The sequence below is a fragment of the Medicago truncatula genome, chromosome 1 (genome assembly GCF_003473485.1).
Source record: "Medicago truncatula cultivar Jemalong A17 chromosome 1, MtrunA17r5.0-ANR, whole genome shotgun sequence".
Classification (NCBI taxonomy): domain Eukaryota; kingdom Viridiplantae; phylum Streptophyta; class Magnoliopsida; order Fabales; family Fabaceae; genus Medicago; species Medicago truncatula.
This window is the reverse complement of record NC_053042.1, coordinates 10381764-10406616: the sequence shown is the minus strand read 5'-3', so window position 1 is coordinate 10406616 and position 24853 is coordinate 10381764. Positions and strand designations below refer to the sequence as shown.

Here is a 24853-nt window from a genome sequence, read left to right as displayed (position 1 = left end):
TCCTTTGACTAGAAAATTACAATCTAATTATCTATCTATATCGAAATTGTTCTACGTAATGAGCAACACTTTTTTTTTAGAGTTAAATTATTGGTACTCTTTTTGACTCCAGATTTACAAAAACAAAGTAGTGAGCTTCTTATAGGAGAATCAATTCCGATTTAATGAGAATTCTCTAAAAAAAACTTAGGATAATCAAAATGAATATGTTGAATTTACTTCAGTCATTTGTAGTCCTTTTTTTCCCTTCCCCTTAAAATGTCTCTAGATTTTTTTTTTCTTGCAAAAATATGTGTTTAATCAAAATCACAGAAGGTCCTACAAATAAACCTGAATAATTTTTGCTGTATTAAGATAAGAGTCTAATTAACTTATGTTTTAAGGATATATGTCCAAGAGCATAACAATATCAGTTTTGTATTGTAAATAGTAACTTTTAAAAGAATTTAAATACACGAATTTTAAGACAATTTTTATATGCAGTACTTTAACATGTGTGGTTAAAACACATGTTAGCATTTATATAGGATAAACATGAGATCTTCAAAATTTTATTCTTTTTAAGATAAGACAAAACTTTGGTTTTTAATTTAAAAAGAAAGACTAAACTAATTGACTATTTAATTTTATATCGTATTAAATTGTTATTTCATAGTAAGTTTAATGAATTAAATTAATCGACCTCTATAATTTTAAGAATATTTTTGTTGACAAATTTACAATTTTAAGAATTAACAGTAGTCTAAAACAATGATTTATGAACTTACTTCACACAATAATAGTTTTTTTTTTTGGAGAACTTGAGCTAGATTGTTGAATTGAATAATTATGGATCAAATCCTACTTACTTTGAGACAAATTTCGGATTACTATACTTAAAACCATTTGTTAACAAAAAACGATGATTAATTAAGTGTTTACGCTAATCCATTTCCAACATACCTCTCGTTAGCAAACAAAAATTGCACAAATCCCATCCCATGTACTACAAAAAACAAAAAAGAACAAATCCCAAGCAACAAAAGAAAACAAGGGTTAGAAATGGACTCGTTGTCATAATCATCATACATAGAGACATAAACATGGACTGATCCACCCAACTGTTTTTCAGTCTTTCAGTACAACCCAATTCTGACACCTATTTTTACCATACCACCCACCAAACAACAGTAGACGCCGTCAATATTAAAATAAACCTAAAACAAAAACAAACAAAAGAGTGTTCGATTCATAACTTTCTGATTTAAAACCTATCATTTTATTATTAGACCAAATCTTGATGTTATGATGAAAAATATATAATTAATTTTTAAGTTTACTGAATAACTGATGTATCTGACTTATATTACATACTGGATACCTCGGTTATTAAATGAATTATTTTTTATTGGGCAAAATAAAAATAACGGTGAGAAAAACATTGGGCAAAGTAAAATAGTGATAGTGATATAAGAAACAAAAGAAAGCAGTCATAAAAAGTTAACGGAGAAGCTTGAGTCATAGACAGTTACACAAACACACTCTTTCACTCTGTTACTTCCTCCTTCTACTTCCATTCCTTTTTTCCATTTCTCTGTTATCGCTCTCTCACACATTCACCTTCTTCTCAATTTTCAATTATCGTTATTTTCTTCTGCATTTTAGATTCTACCTTTCAATTTCATTACACGTTTTGGTTTTTAAATTCTACCTTTCAATTTCATTACACGTTTTGGTTCGTTCTTTTACCCTATCTTCTTATAACGATCCGTTTTTCTTTGATCTGTTTCGATTCTTCCTCAAGATCTGAATTCTGTGACGCGTTTGTGATGTTTTTCTGTGTTGGATCGGTTTTCAATTTTGATGAAATTACCAGTGAATTGAGGATGCAAAGGTTTTGGAGGTAGTTTTTAGGAGGGAGGAGTTCTGCGGCATTTGCATTTCACTCGGCGAGGTAGCTTCTTTTATGGTTTTGTCATGAATTTTGAATTTCATTTTGATTATTGTTTGTGTTGTCTGTATTTTGATGATTTGTGAAGTGATTCTGGATTGTAGGGTTTTAGTGTGAGTTTGGTTAAGCAATTGCGAAAATTTATTTTGATTCAATTGATTTTATTTAAAAATATGTTGAATTATGTTTGGATAAGTGATTGAGATGAAAAATCAATTTGAGTGTAAAAATCTGAATGCGAAAATTGATTTTGATTGAATTGATTTTAGTCAAAAATCAGTTGGATACAACGTGAATTACTCCCTTCGGTCTCTGTTATAAGGAAAAAATAACTTTTTATATTCATTAAATAACTAATGTATCTGGTGTAATATAGAGCAAATACATAAGTTATTCAATGAACCTAAAAAGTGAAATGTTGCTTATAATTTAGATCGGATGGAGTATGCTTGGATATTTCAAGTAAACGTTAGTTGAAGAAAATTTGATTATGGCTAAAGTTGATTTGAAGGTTATGTGATTTATGTTTGGTTAGTGTAAAAGATAGTTGAAGAGTAAATTGGCTCAAAGGGAATGTAAAAGTATGTCCTAAAATCAAATGCTCCAATTTCTACCTTCAACTAGAAACAATTCTGAAGGAAAAATCAATTTTGCTCGAGAGCAGTCAAACGTGTCTTAATATAATTAATTTTGCCTCTAGAATTGAGTCTACTTGAAGATAGAAATTGTAGCTTTTGATTCTATAATTGATTTTTACACTCAAATTTATTGTTATACTCACTTTTACATTAATGTATCCATACACATATCACTTTACCTTTTAGTCCGAATCAATTTCACAATCAGTTCACTCTAAATCAATTCTGGCTCCTCCAAAAGTGGAAGGGACCATACACTAAATTTGAGTTTGAAATTATGTTTGGAGTCAAAAGCTGCAAAGCCTAGCTTCAAGTTAGAATCTGTTCTAGAGATAAAATTAATTCCAACAGACATCACCCAAACTTGTCAAAATTAAACTCACTGCTTATGTATCTGAAATCACTTTTGGCTCTCCCTACGGCGAAACCAAAGACACCCTAGTGCGAGTTTGGTTCAATGCTTTCGGAAATTGATTTTAGTTATAAGGGAGTTGAATGTAAAGTGGTTTATATTTGGATACATTCGCATAAAACTAAGTTGAACAATAAAGTTGAGGTTAATGATTACTTTTGGAGGCATCGATGTGAAGTCTTTGTATAATATGGAACTTAGAAACTGAAATGTTGTTTGCATTCGCATAGAGATCACTCAGTGTAAAATCTAGGGCAGGCCATAAGCCATGCTTAGGATTTTTTGTTGTTTCTTTTCTTGGGTAGAGTGTTGATTGAATTTGAATGGGGTGATAGTCACTGATTCATGTTTGTAATTGATAGAAAGGGATTTCTTATAGTAAGTAGATCTCTCTCTCTCTCTAATATGAATGTTATAAACGATGTCTTTTCAGGGAAATGGGTATTGCTATGTCATGTAGCTTAATAAACAAAGTCCTTCTCATGTCTGTGTTTTCTATTTTAAGCATTTCTGCAGGATGTCAATTTGGGATAGACTTTTGGTATGCTGAAATTTTAGAATGTTTCAATTTTCAGGGGTCCTACAAGGACGATAAACAAGCTTGTTGGTGCAAATGTCAAAGTCTCCCTCTCCAGAACAACAGAGATCCATTTATTCTGATTCTAAGCCCATGTCAGTAAATTTGTGTTACTCATTAGGAATTTATTGTGCTATATAAACTAGAAAATGTATTATAATGATGGAGGCTAAGGGCCCGTTTACTTTGTGAAAATATTGTCTATTTTCATTTCCTAAAGTTTGTGTTCATTTTAACTTGATGTGAAACACCTAAAGTGAACCATTGGGTAGAGAGAAGATGAAACGCTAGTTAGGGATGATGCATTTCATGAAATAATAAAAATAGTTCTTTGATATTTTCAATTTTTCCAGAAAATGCAGACAATTGTTAACTTCGAGAGTCTCTTATCTCTTTGTTATCAAGTAAAATTAACACTAAATTTAAAAAAATTAAATTGAAAATGTTTTCACAAGGTAAACGGACCCTTAACTTTTAAGCAATTGGAACTAGTTTATGATCTGTTTGGAATTTATTGTTATATTAATATATTAATGGCTCATAGCTGGTTAGGTCTCTCATGTGAGTTTTACATTGCATATCTCATTTGCAAATGTGAAAACAGTCAAAATACTAACATTTGGCAGTTAAATGCCCAATTACATATAGGGAATTCATTGAGGAAACAGGAATGGACGATCCAGAATCTACAATGGCAACAGTTGCTAATTTTTTGGAGCAACTGCATGCCAACATGTCATCAACACTCGAGAAAGAACTTATTACAGCACGATTATTAAGTGTTGCCAAGAGAAGAAAGGATGCTAGAGCACTTATTGGTTCTCATGCCCAAGCCATGCCATTGTTCATAAACATTCTCAGAAATGGAACCCCACTTGCAAAAGTTAATGTAGCTTCCACTCTGAGTATCCTGTGTAAAGATGAAGACTTGAGGTTAAAAGTACTTCTTGGTGGTTGTATCCCACCATTACTGTCAGTTCTAAAATATGAATCCACTGATGCTAGGAAGGCAGCAGCTGAAGCAATATATGAAGTTTCCTCTGGTGGTCTTTCAGTTGATCATGTTGGTATGAAAATTTTTGTTACAGAAGGTGTAGTTCCAACCTTATGGAATCAACTAAATCCACAGAACAAAGAAGACAAAGTTGTGGAAGGTTTTATTACTGGAGCATTAAGAAATCTATGTGGGGACAAAGATGACTATTGGAAAGCAACATTAGAAGCTGGAGGTGTGGATATCATTGTGGGTCTCTTGTATTCAGATAATTCTGTTTCTCAGTCAAATGCAGCTTCTCTGTTGGCACGTCTAATGCTGGCTTTTAGTGATAGCATCCCCAAAGTAATAGACTCTGGAGCAGTCAAAGCTTTACTTCAACTTGTTGGTCAGGAAAATTATATTTCTGTACGAGCCAGTGCTGCCGATGCTCTAGAGGCCCTTTCTTCAAAGTCTACTAAGGCTAAAAAGGCTATTGTTGATGCAGATGGCGTTCCAATCCTTATTGGAGCTATTGTTGCTCCTTCTACAGAGTGTATGCGAGGTGATGGCGGTCAGGCCTTGCAAGAGCATGCAACTCGCGCTTTAGCCAACATCTATGGGGGCATGTCTTCTTTAATACTATATCTTGGAGAACTTTCCCATTCTCCTCGCCTTCCCGCCCCAGTTGGCGATATAATTGGTGCTCTTGCTTATACACTCATGGTCTTTGTGGAAAACCTTGATGTTGATGAGGAACATTTTGATGCAACTCAGATAGAGGATAATCTTGTAACTCTTTTAAAGCCCAGAGACAACAAGCTGATTCAAGAGCGTGTCCTTGAGGCTATGGCTAGTCTTTATGGAAACGTCTATCTCTCAAAGTGGCTCATTCAAGCAGATTCGAAGAAGGTTCTCGTTGGTCTTATAACAATGGCTGCTCCTGATGTGCAAGAGTATCTGATACTTTCATTGACAAGCTTGTGTTGTGAAAAGATTGGAATATGGGAGGCCATAAAAAAGCGAGAAGGTATCCAATTGCTGATTTCATTGGTGGGATTAGCCAGTGAGCAGCATCAGGAGTACTCAGTTCAATTGTTAGCGATCTTAACTCACCAGGTTGACGACAGCAAATGGGCAATCACTGCTGCTGGAGGGATTCCACCGTTGGTGCAGTTGTTAGAGACAGGATCGCAAAAAGCAAAAGAGGAAGCAGCTAATGTTCTCTGGAGTTTGTGCTGTCACAGTGAAGATATCCGTGCCTGTGTTGAAAGTGCTGGAGCCGTACCAGCATTTTTGTGGCTTCTCAAGAGTGGTGGACCAAAAGGACAAGAAGCTTCTGCTATGGCACTCACAAAGCTTGTCCGAGTGGCTGATTCTGCCACAATTAATCAGCTATTAGCATTGCTACTAGGGGATTCTACAAGCTCAAAGGCACATATAATTCGGGTTTTGGGTCACGTGCTTTCTATTGCTTCACAGAAGGATCTCCTTCAGAAGGGATCTGCAGCCAATAACGGACTGAGATCTCTTGTTCAAGTTCTCAATTCATCAAATGTGGAAAACCAAGAATATGCAGCTTCAGTCCTTGCTGATTTATTTATCACTAGACAAGACATGTGTGATAGTCTTGCAACTGATGAGATTGTGCTTCCTTGCCTGAAGCTTTTAACAAGCAAAACTCAAGGTGTTGCCACTCAGTCTGCTCGAGCCCTATGTGCTCTGTCTCGTCCAAACAAGAGCAAAGCTGCAAATAGGATGTCTTATATTGTAGAGGGTGATGTTGAGCCACTAATCAAACTAGCTAAAACATCCTCTGTTGATGCTGCTGAAACTGCTGTTGCTGCACTAGCTAATCTTCTCTTTGATCCTTCTATTGCCGCTGAAGCTCTAGCCGGAGATGTTGTTTCAGCTTTAACTAGAGTTCTGGCAGAAGGATCCTTGGAAGGTAAGCAAAATGCTTCATGTGCACTTTATCAATTACTGAAGCATTTTCCAGTAGGCGACGTTCTCAAGGGGAATGCTCAATGCCGTTTTGCTGTACTTGCACTTGTGGATTCATTAAGAGCTATGGATATGGATGGAACTGATGCAGCAGATACTTTAGGAGCAATTGCACTGCTAATCAGGACTAAACAGGGTGTCGACTTCACTTATCATCCGTGGTTAGCTCTGGTTGAAATACCATCAAACATAGAACTTCTCATTTACTGTTTGGCTGAGGGGCCTCCCCTTGTGCAGGACAAGGCAATCGAAATTCTGTCTAGGCTTTGTGGAGATCAGCCAGCTGTTCTTGGTGATTTGTTATTTGCTAGTTCAAGATCCATTGTGTCATTGGCTAATAGAATTATAAACTCCTCCAGTTCAGAAGTGAAAGTTGGTGGAGCTTCCTTACTAATTTGTGTTGCAAAGGAGAAGAAAGAGCTTTCAGTGGATTCACTTGACTCTTCTGGTTATCTAAAACAACTGATATATTCTTTAGTTGATATGGTGAAGCTGAGTTGTTTCTGTTCTTCATTAGATATTGAAGTATTCACCACTAAAGGTTTTATGGAGAGGAATGCATTTCAAGAAGCTGACGTATTTGATATTCCCGATCCGGCTGTTGTCCTGGGAGGTACTGTTGCACTGTGGTTGCTCTCAATTATTGCTTCTTTCCATTTGAAGAGTAAGCTCACAGTTATGGAAGCTGGTGGACTTGAAGCTCTCTGTAACAAACTTGCAAGACATACTTCAAATCCACAGGTATACTAATTTAAACTTCAGTTTATTTAACTGATGATCTTTATCAGTTTCCTTTGTCTTTTTGCTGGTTTGTTCTACAACTCGGGTACTAATATTCATGTACATAGGAAAAATTAAACGTGCCATGTTGGGTGTGTGATGGCTTTGCTTTTAACTTGCTCGATAGTATCTCTTTGCAATTTGATAAACAACAAAATAACTTGGAATCTGTATAAATTTGTAATATAAATTTAGTTATGAGTTGATCAAACTCTGGATTTGATGTGTAAAGAAACATATTTGGGAAGAAAGAGAAATACAATAAAGAAAAAAAAATGTGTTTTTCATACAACATTTTTGTTCTTTTGATGTATGATAACATATGGAAATATAGGGATTTTTAAAGCCATTCCTAATGTTTTAATGAAAAGAAATGATTGGAATAATTTTCTTCTAAAGGAAAGTGAGAATTGGACATTGACAAATCAGTGTTAAGCCAGCTACAGATTAAAGGCAGAGTTTTGTGAATAAAATCTAGGCCAAGCCCTGCCAGACCTGAATCTACAATATATGTACTAATTAAAATTTTTTTTATCAGTATGAATCTAATTTTTTAATATAAAAATCCCATATCTCAATTTTTATATGCTTGATTTCCTAAAGTTTGTATTACTATTTTAAATAAGTTTTATGAATTTGTCTCCCTTTTGATCTTGTTAACGCCCTCTTATTTCCTTTAAAGCTTAGCTTGGGCCTGAACTCTGAAGAATAAATCTGAATGATTAGTGAACAGTGAAAAGACTCTAGACTATACTAATAGAATGTATATTATGTTTTCCCTAGATTCTGTTCATTTGGTTGATGATTTGTGTTGGTGATGTACATGTCAGGATTGCACATATGCTATAAATTTAGTTACTTATTCAGATATATTTCCTCCCTCTCCTATTGACAGGCGGAATATGAGGATACCGAAGGAATATGGATCAGTGCCTTGTTCTTGGCCATTTTATTTAAAGATGCAAACATCGTTCTATCACCTGCTACAATGAACATTATACCTTCTATCGCTCTTCTGCTAAGATCCGAAGAAGTAATTGATAAATATTTTGCTGCCCAGGCTTTGGCTAGTCTTGTTTGTAATGGTAATAGGGGGATAAATCTTGCCATTGCAAATTCTGGTGCTGTTGCTGGTTTGATAACTATTATTGGGCATATTGAGTCAGATATGCCAAATCTTGTGACATTATCAGAAGAATTTTCCTTGGTGCAAAACCCTGATCAAGTTGTTTTGGATCACCTTTTTGAAATTGAAGATGTAAGATTGGGGTCTACTGCACGGAAATCTATACCCCTCTTAGTGGACCTCTTAAGACCAATACCAGAAAGGCCTAATGCTCCACCAGTTGCTGTTAGACTCTTGATATCCATCGCAGATGGAAGTGATGCAAATAAATCACTTCTGGCAGAAGCTGGAGCTCTGGAAGCTTTGAACAAATACCTGTCCTTGAGCCCTCAAGATTCAACTGAGACTGCCATTTCAGAGTTACTGAGAATTTTATTTTTTAACTCTGACCTCATTAAACATGAAGCATCAACAAGTTCATTGAACCAACTCATAGCTGTTTTGCGTCTTGGATCGAGAAATGCTAGATACAGTGCAGCAAGAGCACTCCATGAACTTTTTGATGCCGACTATATCAGAGATTCAGAATTAGCTAAACAGGCCATTCAGCCATTGGTTGACATGCTTAACACAACATCAGGGAGTGAGCAGGAAGCTGCTCTCCTGGCCTTGATCAAGTTAACATCAGGAGATTCGTCAAAAGCATGTGTTTTTACTGATGTGGAAGGGAATCCACTTGAAAGTTTATACAAAATACTGTCTTCTGCTTCTACTTTGGAACTGAAGACCCATGCTGCACATCTCTGCTATGCTCTTTTTGGTAATAGCAAGATCAGAGCAAACCCAGTTGCCTCAGATTGCATAAAACCCCTTATATCACTAATGCAGTCTGGTTATGAGACAGCAATAGAATATGGGGTTTGTGCTTTTGATAGATTGTTGGAAGATGAACAGCAGGTGGAGCTTGCAGCAGCTTATAATGTTGTGGATCTCCTTGTCGGCTTGGTTTCTGGTGAAAACTACCAGCTTATTGAGGCCACTATATCTGTTCTAATTAAATTGGGTAAAGACAGGACTCCTAGCAAACATGACATGGTCAAAGCTGGCATTATTGATAACTGTCTCAAGCTATTTCAATCAGCACCTAGCTCATTATGCTCTACAATAGCTGAGCTTTTTCGCATTTTAACTAATAGTAGTGCAATTGCTAGAAGTTCAGATGCTGCAGAAATTGTAGAACCCCTTTTCAATGTTTTGCTCCGTCGGGATTTCAACATATGGGGACAGCATAGTGCCTTACAAGCACTTGTGAATATATTGGAGAAACCGCAAAGTCTTGCATCCTTAAAGCTTACTCCTAGCCAAGTCATTGAACCCTTGATATCTTTTCTGGAATCCCCATCCCAAGATATTCAGCAGCTTGGCACGGAACTGTTATCTCACCTTCTTGCACAGGAACACTTTCAGCAAGATATTACAACAAAGAATGCAGTTGTGCCCCTTGTACGGCTTGCAGGAATTGGAATTTTAAATTTACAGCAAACAGCAATAAAAGCATTGGAAAAAATATCCACAAGCTGGCCAAAGGCCGTTGCTGATGCAGGAGGTATTTTCGAGCTTGCAAAAGTTATCATTCAAGATGATCCTCAGCCACCACATGCACTCTGGGAATCAGCTGCTTTAGTTCTCTCTAATGTATTACGTTCCAATGCTGATTACTATTTTAAAGTTCCTGTGGTGGTTCTTGTAAAACTCTTGCACTCAACACTTGATAGTACCATTAGCCTAGCGCTAAATGCTTTAGCAGTTTTTGAAAGAAGCTATGGTTCAAGTGCTGAAGAGATGATGGAAGCTGGAGCTATGGATGCTCTGCTGCACCTTATAAGATCTCATCAATGTGAAGAAGCATCTGCTGGATTACTTGAAACTTTATTTAACAATGTCAGAGTACGGGAGATGAAGGTATCTAAGTATGCTATAGCGCCTTTATCCCAATATCTGTTAGATCCACTAACCAGATCACAGTCTGGCAAGCTTCTTGCTGCTTTAGCTCTGGGAAATCTTTCCCAGCATGAACGACATGCTAGAGCCAGTGACTCTGTATCTGCATGTCGTGCATTGATAAGTATACTTGAAGATCAGCCAACTGAAGAAATGACAATGGTGGCTATATGCGCATTACAAAACTTTGTCATGAACAGCAGGACAAATAGACGTGCTGTTGCAGAAGCTGGGGGCATACTAGTGATTCAGGAATTGCTGCTGTTTCCAAATACAGAAGTTGCTGGACAAGCAGCTCTATTAATCAAATTTTTGTTTTCTACTCACACATTACTAGAATATGTGTCAAATGAGCTGATCAGATCTTTGACAGGTACATTATTCTTGTCCGTATTGACAGTGAGCACTGCTCTATACTTATGCTCTCTTTCGGCAACTGCTTTTGGCATGTGTCCATGCTATAAAACATTGCCTAATTTTCTTTTAAGTTCATTCATGTTTTAGTCTTTAGTAAATAAAATATATTTAAATTTATTTTGTTGCACACCTTTTCATGTATATGGTCCCTGGCAGATGATCTTCTATGTTTATCTTACATATTGAAACTAATGATTAATTTATGAAATTTCTTGAAGGGCGTTGAATTTTCACTAGTGTTTATACATGCATAGAATTCTATTGTCCCATTTTAAAATACTAGTTGATGTTCAAAGGAATAAATACACTGGATATGCAGTGACAAAGTTGTATTTGAAAGGCTTCTTTATTTTGCTGTGTGATTCAATATGGTTAGATCGTCAGAATTTGAACTGTCATCTGAGAGTATCATTCAGCCTTTATTTGGGTTTTAGACTTTCTGGAACCAGAAAAGAAAGAGTTTAGGTCTTTTGGATATATCATCATATGTACAAATAAGTTGATTTCCGTCTTGTTATATTGTCTTTCCTAGTATAAATCTCTAGTTCCATTATATGCGTTGCTATTTCTAGTTTCGGAGGATGTCAAAGATTTTCTGCAGCATGACAACTAGTGAAATAGCTTTCTTCCTGTTGTTTATCATATAAAATTTTTATTTCAAATTATTTTCAAGAAAAATAAATCTTCACATATAGATTGTGGTGTGTTGGTGGTTTTTTTTCTTTTTTTATTAAGAAAATTGTATTTCATAGTATTGTTGCTTCATTATGCAGCTGCACTCGAAAGGGAGTTGTGGTCGACTGCCACAATCAATGAGGAAGTTTTGAAAACACTCCATGTGATATTCGTAAACTTTCCTAAGCTCCACACATCTGAAGCAGCAACCCTGTGCATTCCTCATTTGGTAGGGGCACTTAAATCTGGGAGTGAAGTTGCTCAAGACTCTGTACTTGACACCTTTTTCTTGCTAAAACAATCTTGGTCTACCATGCCAATAGATATAGCAAAATCTCAAGCCATGACTGCTGCTGAGGCCATCCCCATATTACAAATGCTCATGAAAACCTGCCCACCAAGTTTCCATGAGAGGGCAGATACTCTTCTTCACTGCTTACCAGGTTGTTTGACTGTCACCATTAAACGTGGAAACAACCTCAAGCAAACTATGGGAAGCACTAATGCATTTTGCCAGTTGACAATAGGCAATGGCCCTACAAAACAAACCAAGGTACTCCCATGAATAACTGAAAAATTCTGCAGAAGCATCAGTCATTATTTTAGCCTTTAATACTGGTTTTTTCTTGTCTTATAACGTGCGAAAGAATACACTTACTCTACTTCTGTCAGTGTAAAACTCTTTCTGTTATATTTTGTTTCATCTTACATCTGTCACAAGCCGATTAGTTATTAGGTTTAGTCGGTTAGAATCAGAGCTGTCTAAAAATAGTATACTTAACAGAAGCCTCTCAAGTCTCAACTGTAGTAAATTCAATATCAATTTCACATTCAATAATAGAATGCGTTTTTCCCCGTTTCTCTTCGAATTCAAACATGACATGCAGTGCCTTCTGATAGATAACTCTCCAACTTTCTCTAGCTCGGTTATCATAGACCTGACACATGCCGCAATAATTATTCAGATTGATTATTTCACCTTTGATTCTTTTCGTATCTATATCCATTTTTCTTGGTCTTGTCGATTCTATCATCCCATTGCATAATTGACAACCTAACAAACTCCAGAATTTATTTTCCATTGTCCAAACTTTATTTATGAAGTTATCAATTGATTTATCTGCTTTCTCTAGTAAGGATTATATTTTATCATACAAGATTACAGATACCATTTTTTATTGTTGTATCTGGTAGGTAGTGAACCACAGTACTTCTCCGGAATGGAAAGAAGGATTCACATGGGCATTTGATGTACCTCCCAAGGGCCAAAAGCTCTATATCGTATGCAAAAGCAAGAATACTTTTGGAAAGGTAATTAGATATTTTCCGTGATTATTCATTCTCTATTTTACTATTTTTTCTTTATGGTAACCAGTAAGTGGGTGCTTACCTCTTCCTTTACTTAAAGGGAGAATTACTACTTCATAACTTTGTTTGATGGAAACCTGTATTTTGTTGATTACTGAGAGGATCTTAGCTTATTTCTTTCGAAAATTGTCTCTACTTAGTGTTGTAATTCACTTTCTTATGATGACAAATTATTACTAGGCTTCTTTTTCATCTTTGCACTAACTAAACCGAACAATACTCTAATTGCAATTACTTACTCGAAGTGTTGTATTTTTTATCCAGACAACTCTTGGAAAAGTCACCATCCAAATTGATAAAATTGTGACGGATGGGGTTTATAGTGGACTATTCAGTCTTAGTCATGACGGCAACAAAGATGGCTCTTCCCGAACACTTGAAATCGAGATTATATGGTCCAACAGAATTTCAAATGATGACATTTGAAAGGGGTAGTTAGCTGCTTTGTGGGCTGGAAGCGTAGAAGGTAAATCTGCAGCATGCATAATATGTTCAATATGGTTTTCTTGTAATTATCAACAAGTTTGGAAGATCCAATTTTGTAGTCTGGCAGATAAAGTTGCTTCATCTGTAAGTGTAAATTAAATTGAATTATAAGTGTCTGGGGTAAAGGGAGTGTGTGACAAAGGAGATCCTCATTTGGTAAAGGGAAAAAATTGGTTAAATTTGTACAGGTGAGTTCATAGGAAACAGAAACTTGAATCATAGGAAGAATGCCATTTTAATTAAAATTACGTCAGAAGATTTTTTTTTCAATTAGTTGTTGCGTTTTGTTCTTCATTAGCTTTTGATGTAAAGTGGCCCTCTTTTATGTTTGTTTGCAAACCACACATAAGATGGAAAAGTAAACTGCCAATTTCATTTTTCATTGAGATATGATATTTTGACATCAAAACTTTGATGTCAAATATGGTGTCATTTGATTTTTGTGTGTAATTTTGAAATTCATGTAAGTTGTACAAGATAAAAAGTAACACATACATACGGTGTCGCATGCTATGTATGTATGTTAATAAAACACAACTCTTTTCCATTTCAATCATCAACATGCTATTATTGAACATTAGGCCACAATCAGCACAAATTTATTTTTTCGTGGTCTATTTTCTAGGTTTAAATTATGTTTAAATAATACCAGTAGAACAAGAGTAAATTGATGCATGATTGCACTGCTCTTTCATTAAAAAGGAGTAAACATGCAGACGCTACATTTTTAAAACTGAGACTCCCCGACTTCAGCTACAATTTTAAAACTGAGACTCCCGACTTCAACATTTTGTGAATTATGTTTAGACTATTATTTTTCCCACCTTGTTGCCTTCTCGCTCGCCCTGCAAAAATTATGTAAATATCCCTGGTCTAGATTACGTAATCCGGACCAGATTGTTAGTGTTTCCGGAATATATAATCCGGACAAATACGATATGAATATTTTGTGTCTTTCTTTGATGTTAAGGGTCTCTGTTGACCGTTATACGACCGCCGCATAAGCTACAATGCAATTGCAATGGTCGTATGAGCGGTCAACAATGACCATGACACCACTAACACTCCTAAAATCTACCTAAAAAACTAAAGACATAGGTAATTTGGAAGTCAAGGAAAACTTGTTTTTTCATTCAAAACCGTCCAAAAAAACGTATTAAAACTCCACTAACCGGCATAACCTTTGGTGAAACATCACCGGCCAAAATATTACTGAGGGTTTCCGGATTTTATAATCCGGAATGCATGAAGCTATTCCGGATTTTAAAGTCTGAACTGCATCAGACCCTTTTGTTTGGATCGTTTTCGTTGCAAATGCCTTGGAAAAAAATAGAACAAAGGTACATAACATAAATTGAAGCAACATGAGACAAATAAACAGTTAAAAAAAAAACATAATAACATAAATGATGAATCTTTTGGGAAGGTGTTTTCAAGAGGATTTCTTTGAGCTAGATCCTGCTGACTTGCCACATGACATATTCATCTGGCAGACATCAAGATCTAACTCATAGCAACCTCTTGATATTTTTGAGTTATCTGTGTATCAAGGAGTATCTATATATATTTGACAGCATGGTGAGGATCTTCATCATGCTGTTATATAGAGATCTATATATTTAAAATAGCATGAGAAAGATCCTCAGCACAATGACAAACATTTGCATGGTCTCTTTGGTGTGCTTGTTTGTATTTTTGACAGCATGCAGAAGATCTTCATCACGCCGTCAAATAGAGAGCTAACTCATATATTTGCGACTAGGGTTGGGAATAGGCCAGGCTGGCCTACAGGGGCCTACGGCCTGGCCTGTTTTGGCCTGACCTGTTTAGTATATAGGCTTAGGCTTAGGCTTTTTAAAAAGTTTGTTTAGTTAAATAGGCCAGACTTAGGCTTCCAGAAAAGCCTATTAAGTCTAATAGGCCGGCCTATTAATACTTATTTATTAAAAAATATTTTTTTATTAAAATAATTGCATACATTAAAAATATAAACATCTTTTTCTCTATCTATTAGTCCCTAAATAGGCTTTGTTGTTACAGGCTTTTAAGTAGGCTTTAATCTAGTTAAAATTTACTTGTAGTTAAATAGGCTTTTAAGTAGGCTTTAAGACATGTTTAGCTTATTTAGTAGGCCAAATGAACTATTTGATGGCCTTAATATAAAGTAGGCCTGTAAGTAGGCTTTCAGGCCAGTCCAGGCTTTTAAATAGATCAGGCCAGGCCAAGAAAAACGGCCTATTATAGGCCACAGGCCAGGCTCAGGCTTGTAATTTTTTTTGTAGGCCAGGCTCAGGCCTATCAAAGCCTAGCCTGACCTGGCCTATTCCCACCCCTATTTGCGACAACGTGGGGAAGATCCTCAGCTTAATGACAAAAATTTGCATGGTTTTCTTTGTTGTGTTTGTGTGTTTTGATGGTGTTGAAGCTGAAAACCGGGGATGATGTATTTATAGAGATCATTGGATGTTGTGGACCACATAAACTCTTGGTGCAATGTGGTCTATACAAAAGAATCCTATGCTGAGGTATTCTTGACGTAAATTAAAACATAATGAAAGTTTAAATAATATATATATTATTCAAAACATAATGCAACAACTTAATTCAACAACACATAACTAAGACTCAATTAAAACAACATAAAACACGCGATTAAGTAAAACATAGCACATTATCACGGATCATATAAACAAACTTCTTCCTCCTCTGGTCCCTCCAGCAGAGCCTGGATCTCTTCGTAGTTCCTAGTCCGGTGCAAACTTTTCATAATTTGTTCAGCAGATCTAACCAACGAAGCATCCAACTCGATCGGTCCTCTTGTACTGTGTTGACCAAAGACAAAGAACATGGTTCACACGTCATCGTCGTTCTTGAGTTTCATCCGGCTGAAGCGAAGAGATCCGGTTGAGTCGGACAACGGACATCGATATTCAACTCCGACCACCCTCCTCGTGTCTTTGTGGTTGAGTTGACGGTTGATTTGATCCAGCTCATCCTTCAGCTCGGAGAGGGTGACATCCTCTCGAATCCTAAACAGATGGGGTGGTGTTCCACAGTTGTAGTAGACTGCCGCTAGCTTGGTGTTCGGATCAAAGCTAGGGAATTCCATGTTTTTTTTGTCTAATATAGTTTACTTGTAATGAAAACAGGGACCCCTATTTATAGAGGTATGTGGGCGTTGTGGACCACAAAAAATTGTCGGTGCAATGTGGGACACACAAAAGAATTCAATGCTGAATAAATCCGGATTCTAAAATCCGAACCAACCCTCACCATACTCAAAGTCTCAAGTTTCCCTTTGTTCACCCCAACATCGTATGTTTCCGGAATATATGTATATTCTGGATTATACATTCCGGATTACACCAGAAGTTTTTGGCCGGTGGTCTGCACCACAAAGAAAACGTTTTTCAAACGTTTTGGACGGTGGTCAAGTTGAAAAATGTGTTTCTACACGTTTTTTTTACTGGAATTGATGGCTTCCCCACATTTTTTAAACAGCAATGCTATATAACGCGAGAGATTTCTCACGAATTCCTCAAGAATCAAAAAATGCAGTTATAACAAAAAAAATAAAACAAAAAAAGAGGTCCCACTTACCAAACATGTGGGTTAGCATAATAAAAGAAATAGCGGTTCTTGAATTTTTCTTAAAAAAAAATTCGCTGAATACAGCATTTTCCTTTTTTAAATCCCCCTCTACAACGATATGTTTCCATCGTTGACCTTTCATAAAAAGAGGCCTCTTTAGAAATCCATCAGGGCTCATATGATCGGTCAATATGGAAGGGGTCAGTCTGGATGTGAGGTTGGTTTGCCTAGGTGTCATGTGGACCATCATGGTCTCTGGTTCCCTAAAGGCCCCTGTGCCCCCTATGTCTCCCCACCAACACCAAAGCTACTGGTATGTCCTATCAGGCAGCATTGGTTTCTTCTTCCTCGCCATCTTCTTTCATCCCCCCCTCTTTCCTCTCCACCGGTGGCTGGAGCCACCAGTATTGCTTATGTAATAAGTTAAGAGTAGAAATAGATTTAGCATCTTATGTAATGAGCTTAAAAATCATGAAAATTATTGTAATGTATTGTTCATATATTAATAAAATGAGTTGTTTTTATGTTTGTTTCTTTTTATTTCTGTTTTTTTATTTTATTTGCATTTTATTTTACGAATTTTGAAGATTAAAATTGCAAAAGTTCTAGTAAAACATTATTCCGGATTTTCAAATCGGGAAACATCTGCAAAATTCTAACAATGCAATCCGGAAAACGAAATTCAGACCAGAGGTAAAATTGGAAAAAAAAATAGGGTGCGTGAGGAAAGGCATAGGGTGGGAAGAGTAATAATCTTATGTTTATGCAATATCACCTGGTTGATTGAGTGAAGGTTATTTAGCTACTTGACCCAGTGACTGATTCAAGTTGAAGCTTGTCATTAGCACCAAAACTCAAAATATACCAGCTTGTCTTTGCAGTCATTTGTGATTGCAGGGACTGCACACAGTCAGCATGTTTGAGACCGTTTGATTAAGATTAGATGATTCAAATTTTAACCTTGAAATATTTTTATCAAAGAAGAAACACAAACTACCTTTAAATATGAACCGTTCAGTCAAGATCATATGATTACGAGGTGCAGAGGTAGTAGCAAATGCACCTAATCCTGATTCATGCAATATATACAAGAATTTTGCTCTTCACCCAGCACATTTCGCCGGCACTATGCAGCCATGCCCAAAATGCCCCTGCGCTAGTTAACTAGCGCACGTGTAAACTTGCGCGCAAGTTAGGTAGCGTTGCGCATGTTAAGTGGCGCAAGTGTAAAATAGTGCAAACGTTAAGTGGCGCAAAGTGCCTACTTTTTTTTTATTTATTCAATATGATTCAATATATTATTTTATTTACTTTATTCAATATGGCGCAAAGTCTAAAATATTTTATTTATTCAATATGGCGCAAAGTCTAAACATAAATTCTATTTTATTCTAAATTATTTGGTCACTTTATTCTTATTTATTTATGCACTTAAAATAAATTCAATTTTATACTAATTAAATTTTCATTCTAATTTATTTATTCATTAAATACAAAATTGGAAAATAAATTCGATTTTATTTATTCAATATTTATTAATTCAATACATAAGCATAAACATAAAATAAATGCGAAAATAAATACAAATAAAAAACAAAATTAATAAATATAACTCTCATTTTATTAATATGATTCAAACATTACAATATATAATACATATATTTTACCCTCTTCGGTATATGCCAATAGCTCTTGGGGAAAATAGTGATCCATCCTGTTGGGGAAAACGACATCAAGACCCCTTGAGTTAAATTTAAATTTGGTTCCTTTTATACCCCCATGATGATTCTTTTTACCCACGGTAAAAAGATTTTGGCAGTAAAAGGAAGCAAACCTAATTTTACCTCAAGGGATGATGTCTTTTTCCCCAACCTAACAAACCACTACTTTCCCCAAAAGCCACCAGTATTTATCTAAAGGGGTATAAAGACCCTAGAAACTATAGAAACAAAGAAGAAGAAGAAGAAGAAGAAGAAGAAGAAGAAGAAGAAGAAGAAGAAGAAGAGAAAGAGGGGGAGAGAGTGGGAGGAGAAAATGTGAGGAAAAGAGGAAGTATGTGAGAGTTTTTATAGGTGGTATAAGGTATATAGCACTTAATGAGGTCCAAAAACGTGTGAAAAACTTTAGAAAAACGTGTAAAGTCCAATCAAAATCATTGACTACCGTTAGAGAAATGTTTGTGCTTCAGTGTTTACCACCGGCCAACTTGCGCAAGTTAACTCACGCACATGCCAGTGGTGCGTGACTTAAGTCACACAAAGCTTGTGAGGTGCGTGAGTTAAGTCTCGCTGCGTGACTTAACTCACGCAGGGTTATATTTAGAAAATGTGCAGGGCGCGAGCAAAATGTGCAGGGTGAAGAGCAGAATTCTATATACAATGTGCATATATAAAGTGTAAATCTAAGATGATCCAATTAAAGGTCATTATTTTTTCCACTGTATGAGTTTCTCGCACGCCATATTTAGATTCTAAAATCCAAAATATTTCAACGTGTTTAAAATTTTATAGAGTTTTTATGCAGTTCGAATTTTAATATCCAAACTATATAGGACGTGTGCGTAGCTCATAAGTTTTAAAATCAACTTTTTATTTTCCTAAGATGAGATTTTTTTTTTATTTTTAATTCACTGTAATTAGTGCTTTTGGCCTTTTTCGATCAATTATGAGATTAATCTTATGCTAATCTTTCAAGGGTTTATCTTGATTCTCATCCTTCCGATTTTAATAATTAAATCCTCATTTTCTATCCACTGTGTTGTACAAGCTACAAAGTTAAGTTGTCTAAATCTTTTAACAGTAATTTTGTCTATATATTCGACGTGGAAAGCTAAGGAATATCGTTACCATAATACTGTTACTATCAACAATCCTTTCATGAACTTGAATGCAAACAAAATTCTCTTTTGTTGATAAACATGAACAACCACGTACCAAAATAAAAAACACTTTCTTTCATAAATTCAATTCAAATTCCTTACAATCGTTGCACTTGCACATCTTAATCACGAGTAGCCAAATTGTTGTGACATTGCATTTAATTGTACCTTACAATTGAACGGAGCAAAATCGTTTATTTAAAGTAAGTTTTGCCTTTAACACGTGCTTGCCAAATATTGTCACAAAAAACTAAAATGATGCTTGTAGATATTTTATTTATTTTTCTCAATTTTAATTTTAAATTATTTTTTAAGTGGAAAATATTCTATAAAAAGGTTATTTATACAGTGCCTATAAAAAGATATTTTCCGTGAAAAACAGGTTTTGAATTCCAACATTCGAATTAGAAAATGAAAGGGGCATCACCTCACTTCTTTATAATGGAGACGAATTTCAGGTAATATACGCTTGTCACGTAAATTTTGGAATATAGGTCTTTACTCTTTTTACCTAAATTAATTAATTTTAATAACATTTTAACTTTTTACTAGCCAAGATTAGATTAATGTGCTAAAAATATCTTTACTATCATTGCTAGATATTTTCTGGACTAAAAAAGATATTTTCCTTCAAAAAGTAAAAATAAGCTAGATATTTTCTTTACAAGTATATATGTTCATGATTTTGCTGATAATTAATGAAGACTACAATTTTCCTCATGACCACATTTTTTTTAGTCAAGACTAGTTAGATATTGACATTAACATATCGTTTAAGATATTCAAGCGCCGCTATTCAAACCAATGTAATTTTGGTTTGATGGTTGAGACTTAATAAATTACTAGTATTAAGAGTTTATGGTATGTTTGATGGTCAGTATAGGAAAATATGATATAATATATTAATCATATTATTCATAAATCTCATGTTTGATGCATCAAATAGAGAGAATAAAATAAACCATTTTCCTATTATATCATGATTTTCCTTCGTAATTTTTATCTTGAGTATAAGCTGCATTAGAAACTATCATGATAGGATTATAAAAGATCATTTCTTATTTATTATCATGATATTTTGTCATTTTTAAAATAATGATATCGGTATTTGTGATTATAGTTAATTAGATGTCATTTTTACAATATTTAATTAATTATGAGAGTAATTTTTCATTTAATTTTAATGATATAATGTTTGTTATTCATGTGCACATCAAACACGTGATATGATTAATGTTTATCATGTACATATCATATCTTGTCTTTATCCAATTTTATATTTTATCATGTATGTATCCTATCTTTGCCATCAAACAGACCCTTAATTTTAAACATAATCAATGTAAAGTTAAGTTCAAAATAATGAATTTTCATGACAGTGTAAAGTTAAGTGAAAGTTCTTTAAATCCTAGTGTTATTTAGGGGGATATTTGAAAGTAGTAAACAAACAAAATCTTACAATACTAGTAAATTGATTTAGTAATTTGAAAAGGTTTTTTAAAAATGAAACATATAAGAAAATTATATAGATAATAGTAAATTAATTTCACGAAGTGGGTGAATCATAGTTCAAATTGTGGCCGAAAGAGGTGTTCATAATTAATATTCAACAATACCTCAAATATAATTAACTTCAAGGAAGAGGAACCTATAAAAATATAGTTACAATAGTTTGATTTCTACTAGCTTTTTTTGAAAAGGTGACAATGTGTAGTAGTTAGTTAGCTAGCATACCAGAAGGAAGTTTCGGTTTTTCAGTTAACAAAGAATAATCAAGATAGCCTAATATTATATCAGTCAAAAGTTATCTTACGTGCACGCAGCTTGAAATGTTTGAAATCATAGGTTTATAGGGTGGGTGGGTAGGTAGTGAAAGTTCTAAATCTTATCTAACTATTCTTTCTCCATATACCAAATCTCGTCTAATTAGTGCATGTACATATCACAATTTTTAGGTTTGGTTTATTATTCATTAACTAACTTATAATACAGTGCCTTTAAATTTGTTTAATTTTAACTCACTGTTGTTTTGTTTTCGTTGAGTGATGAAGTATATATAAAATGGCATGTAATTAAAAGAGAGTTATGAGTACTTGCATGTTGCAAATTCTTTGAGTTCTTTGATAATACTTTGGAAACTTTGAAGAGAATTATACAATCTTTTTAATCCTATCTTTTAACAGTGTTTTATAGAAAAATAATGTTGAATATGACTCATAGACGGTGGCAAGGGAGCATGGGCGAGCGAACTTCGTAACCAAACATAAACTCTAACAATTGGTATTAGAGTACGATTAACATTAGTGAAAAATTCTAGCAAGATTTCGACAAAACGAACAATTTTTGATTATGGTAAAGGATGATTAAAGATCTTTTGGCTCAAAAAAGTTTACAGAGAAAACGCTACGTGAGACAAAACCAATAAATTAACTTTGAACCAATTATTCATTTAAATAAGGTGTATAATTTACACATGAAATTTGGGAACTATAAAACTCACACGTTTAATAAGGCTATGTTTCATGTGTCATTTTCATGAGAAATAATAATATAGTTATTTTTAGGGAGGAGTGGTTGATTTTGATGGAGTTATTGATCAAGTTAAAATCCTCTCACGGGGATGATTTATTATGAAAGAGGGTAGGATTTTTTATTTTGTTTTTCAATTTTTACTTGGTTTGTTAATTCTATTTGTTGTCTTCAAATAAATTTATTTATAAAAAAACTAGTAGAAATAGGAAAATCAAATGATATATTCACTTGTTTAATAGATAAATTTCATCTTATTTTGACACTTTCGATCTTTCATTTTTTTATTTTACAAAAATAAAGGATATTCATTCATTCAAATTGATAGATTACATCGATACAATATAAATTCAAAATTGATAAAAACAAAAATGATGAATCTGCAAACAAACTCACAACATCCATTTTAATAGCATAAAATTGCAGAGTATCTATGCATACAAATATGACTATATTCAAGTCTTCGGAATATCCATGTCTCCGAATCTGCAACGTTGACGATGCTAAAGTCATTGATTGAATCTCCACTTTCTCAAAGCTAATATTTCAACTTGAATCAAATAAACACCACACTAAGACGAGAAATCAAATACACAAATATGGGAAATCAAAATAAACATAATCATGCAAAGACGACGAAATCACTTAAACAAACGAGATAAGATTGAAAATATGTTGAAATCACTTATTCGGATGGGTGATTTTGGGTCAAAATTGAACCTAAATCGCCTCTTTTTGATAGACTTAGAAGAGAGGGCCAAAAACTATTGTTATTTTGTCTCTTTTACAGTTTGATCTTTTTTAAGTAGTTTATTGGCTGAGATTCACCTTTTAAAGGTGAATAAATAAGGTGTCTAGAGTTCGAACTTCAACTCACAATATCCCCATCAATTGAGTTAAATTCACGGCGACTACACTTCTTCCACATATATTGACACTTCGGATCTCTTAGACAACTAAAAATAGAACATTTCCCTCGTTGAAAATAAACTAAGAGAACTTCTTTAACAATAACAATTGTCAAAACAACATATAAATTTGTGGCTTTCATGTGTTTAGTCCCTGCAAATAGGGGTCATTTAAAAAATGGTCAATGTATTCGTTAATTCTGGCAATTTGCCTTCCCAAAATTTAATCATTTAAAATTTCGTCTCTCTCCCCACTTAATCACTGCCACACATGAAATTCCAATTTTACCCATGGGTTTCCAATTCTTTCTTCCATCTTCTTTCCTCTTCTTAAGGGCAAAATTGGAATTTCATGTGTGGCAGTGATTAAGTGGGGAGAGGGACGAAATTTTAAATGATTAAATTTTGGAAGGGCAAATTGCCAGGATTAACGAATACATAGATCATTTTTTAAATGACTCCTATTTGCAGAGACCAAACACATATAAAACTAAATTTATTGTATTTCTTTAATGGTCCCCTCATAAAAAAGAATGGCTAGCTTTGCCAATGACTCTCACCGTGCTTCTTCATCCCTCTCACAGAAACATGGTGGAACACATTGGTCTCTAGTGGAGTAAGGAAGCCCATTACTAGATATGTGCAATAATCATATATTCGTTAAATACATATTCTTCTAAATATCTTGACTAATTTTTATTCTAAAAAATAAAAAACTTGAAGTAATTTGTTACACTTAATGGATGTGCAAATATTTTGGTCAGCATCTATTTCCCATTGTAGGAGAATTTCTCACAAGATATCAATTAGATATGGAGTCAATCAAGTGACAAAATAAGAGAAATAAAAACACCACTTTTCAAAAACATTATGAAGAAAAATATGTGAAAAATAGAAACATAAAATAAACGGACCTAATTAGCCTTAAAATCAACCAAATGAAGTTGTAAACGACTTTGAAGATACCCAAAGAACTTTCACTGATAACCTTTCTTTCCTATGATTATTGGTTATAGAAGATAAGAATTAGATGCCATTTGTCCACCTTATAATCAGAGTTTCAATAGTATGCGTATTCTTGCTGAGGATAATTCATGGCCTATATACTTCTAGATTATTTCAATATTACAATTTTGGTGCGTAAACCGAGCATCTTCAGCATGCAACTGAGGAAATTAATCCCTTGAGTATTATGGAACCTAAATGAACGGTAAATTTTTTCTAAGAGTTTTAACGTTGTTGCATGTCTAAAGCTGGATTCGAACTCAAGACTTTAGTTAAGCTAGAATAGATTTGTGCCATCTCATCTTAAGTATTCTTAGGTATTTCAATATCACTGAAAAGAAATATTTTAAAATGAAATAATTGATAAATATGCTTGAATGATAGCACTGTATTAGGAATTTCTTTGAATACTTATATAATAACAAAGGAACCTTATTCTTCATTCAACAAGGGTGGATGAAAAATATGCTTATTAGAATTTGATTATTTTTTTCTAGGGTGGTCATTTAAAGATATAGACAATTACATGTTGTCGATTATAACACATTTTGTTCCACTATATAAAGGAGACAAATTAGTCCAAGAAAGTCACCAAAGCTAGTAGAGTAATTTACT

General features: G+C 34.3%; 1 protein-coding gene across 1 annotated transcript; it reads left to right on the top strand.

Moving 5' to 3' along the window:
* Window positions 1–1488: 1488 nt before the first annotated feature.
* LOC25482455 (protein CELLULOSE SYNTHASE INTERACTIVE 3) lies at window positions 1489–13713 on the top strand. Its single transcript, XM_024775513.2, has 7 exons — window positions 1489–1933; window positions 3556–3652; window positions 4206–7275; window positions 8210–10754; window positions 11572–12026; window positions 12668–12784; window positions 13106–13713. The coding sequence occupies exons 2-7, from the start codon at window positions 3594–3596 to the stop codon at window positions 13265–13267; spliced, it is 6408 nt and encodes a 2135-aa protein (XP_024631281.1). The 5' UTR covers window positions 1489–1933; window positions 3556–3593; the 3' UTR covers window positions 13268–13713.
* Window positions 13714–24853: the final 11140 nt, after the last annotated feature.

Bases quoted from the DNA above. Each gene is read 5' to 3' on its own strand.
- LOC25482455 (XM_024775513.2), top strand. From the start codon at position 3,594: ATGTCAAAGTCTCCCTCTCCAGAACAACAGAGATCCATTTATTCTGAT. The intron at 12,027-12,667 runs GTACTCCCATGA...TGTATCTGGTAG, and splicing joins GCCCTACAAAACAAACCAAG to GTAGTGAACCACAGTACTTC. The intron at 12,785-13,105 runs GTAATTAGATAT...TTTTTTATCCAG, and splicing joins GCAAGAATACTTTTGGAAAG to ACAACTCTTGGAAAAGTCAC.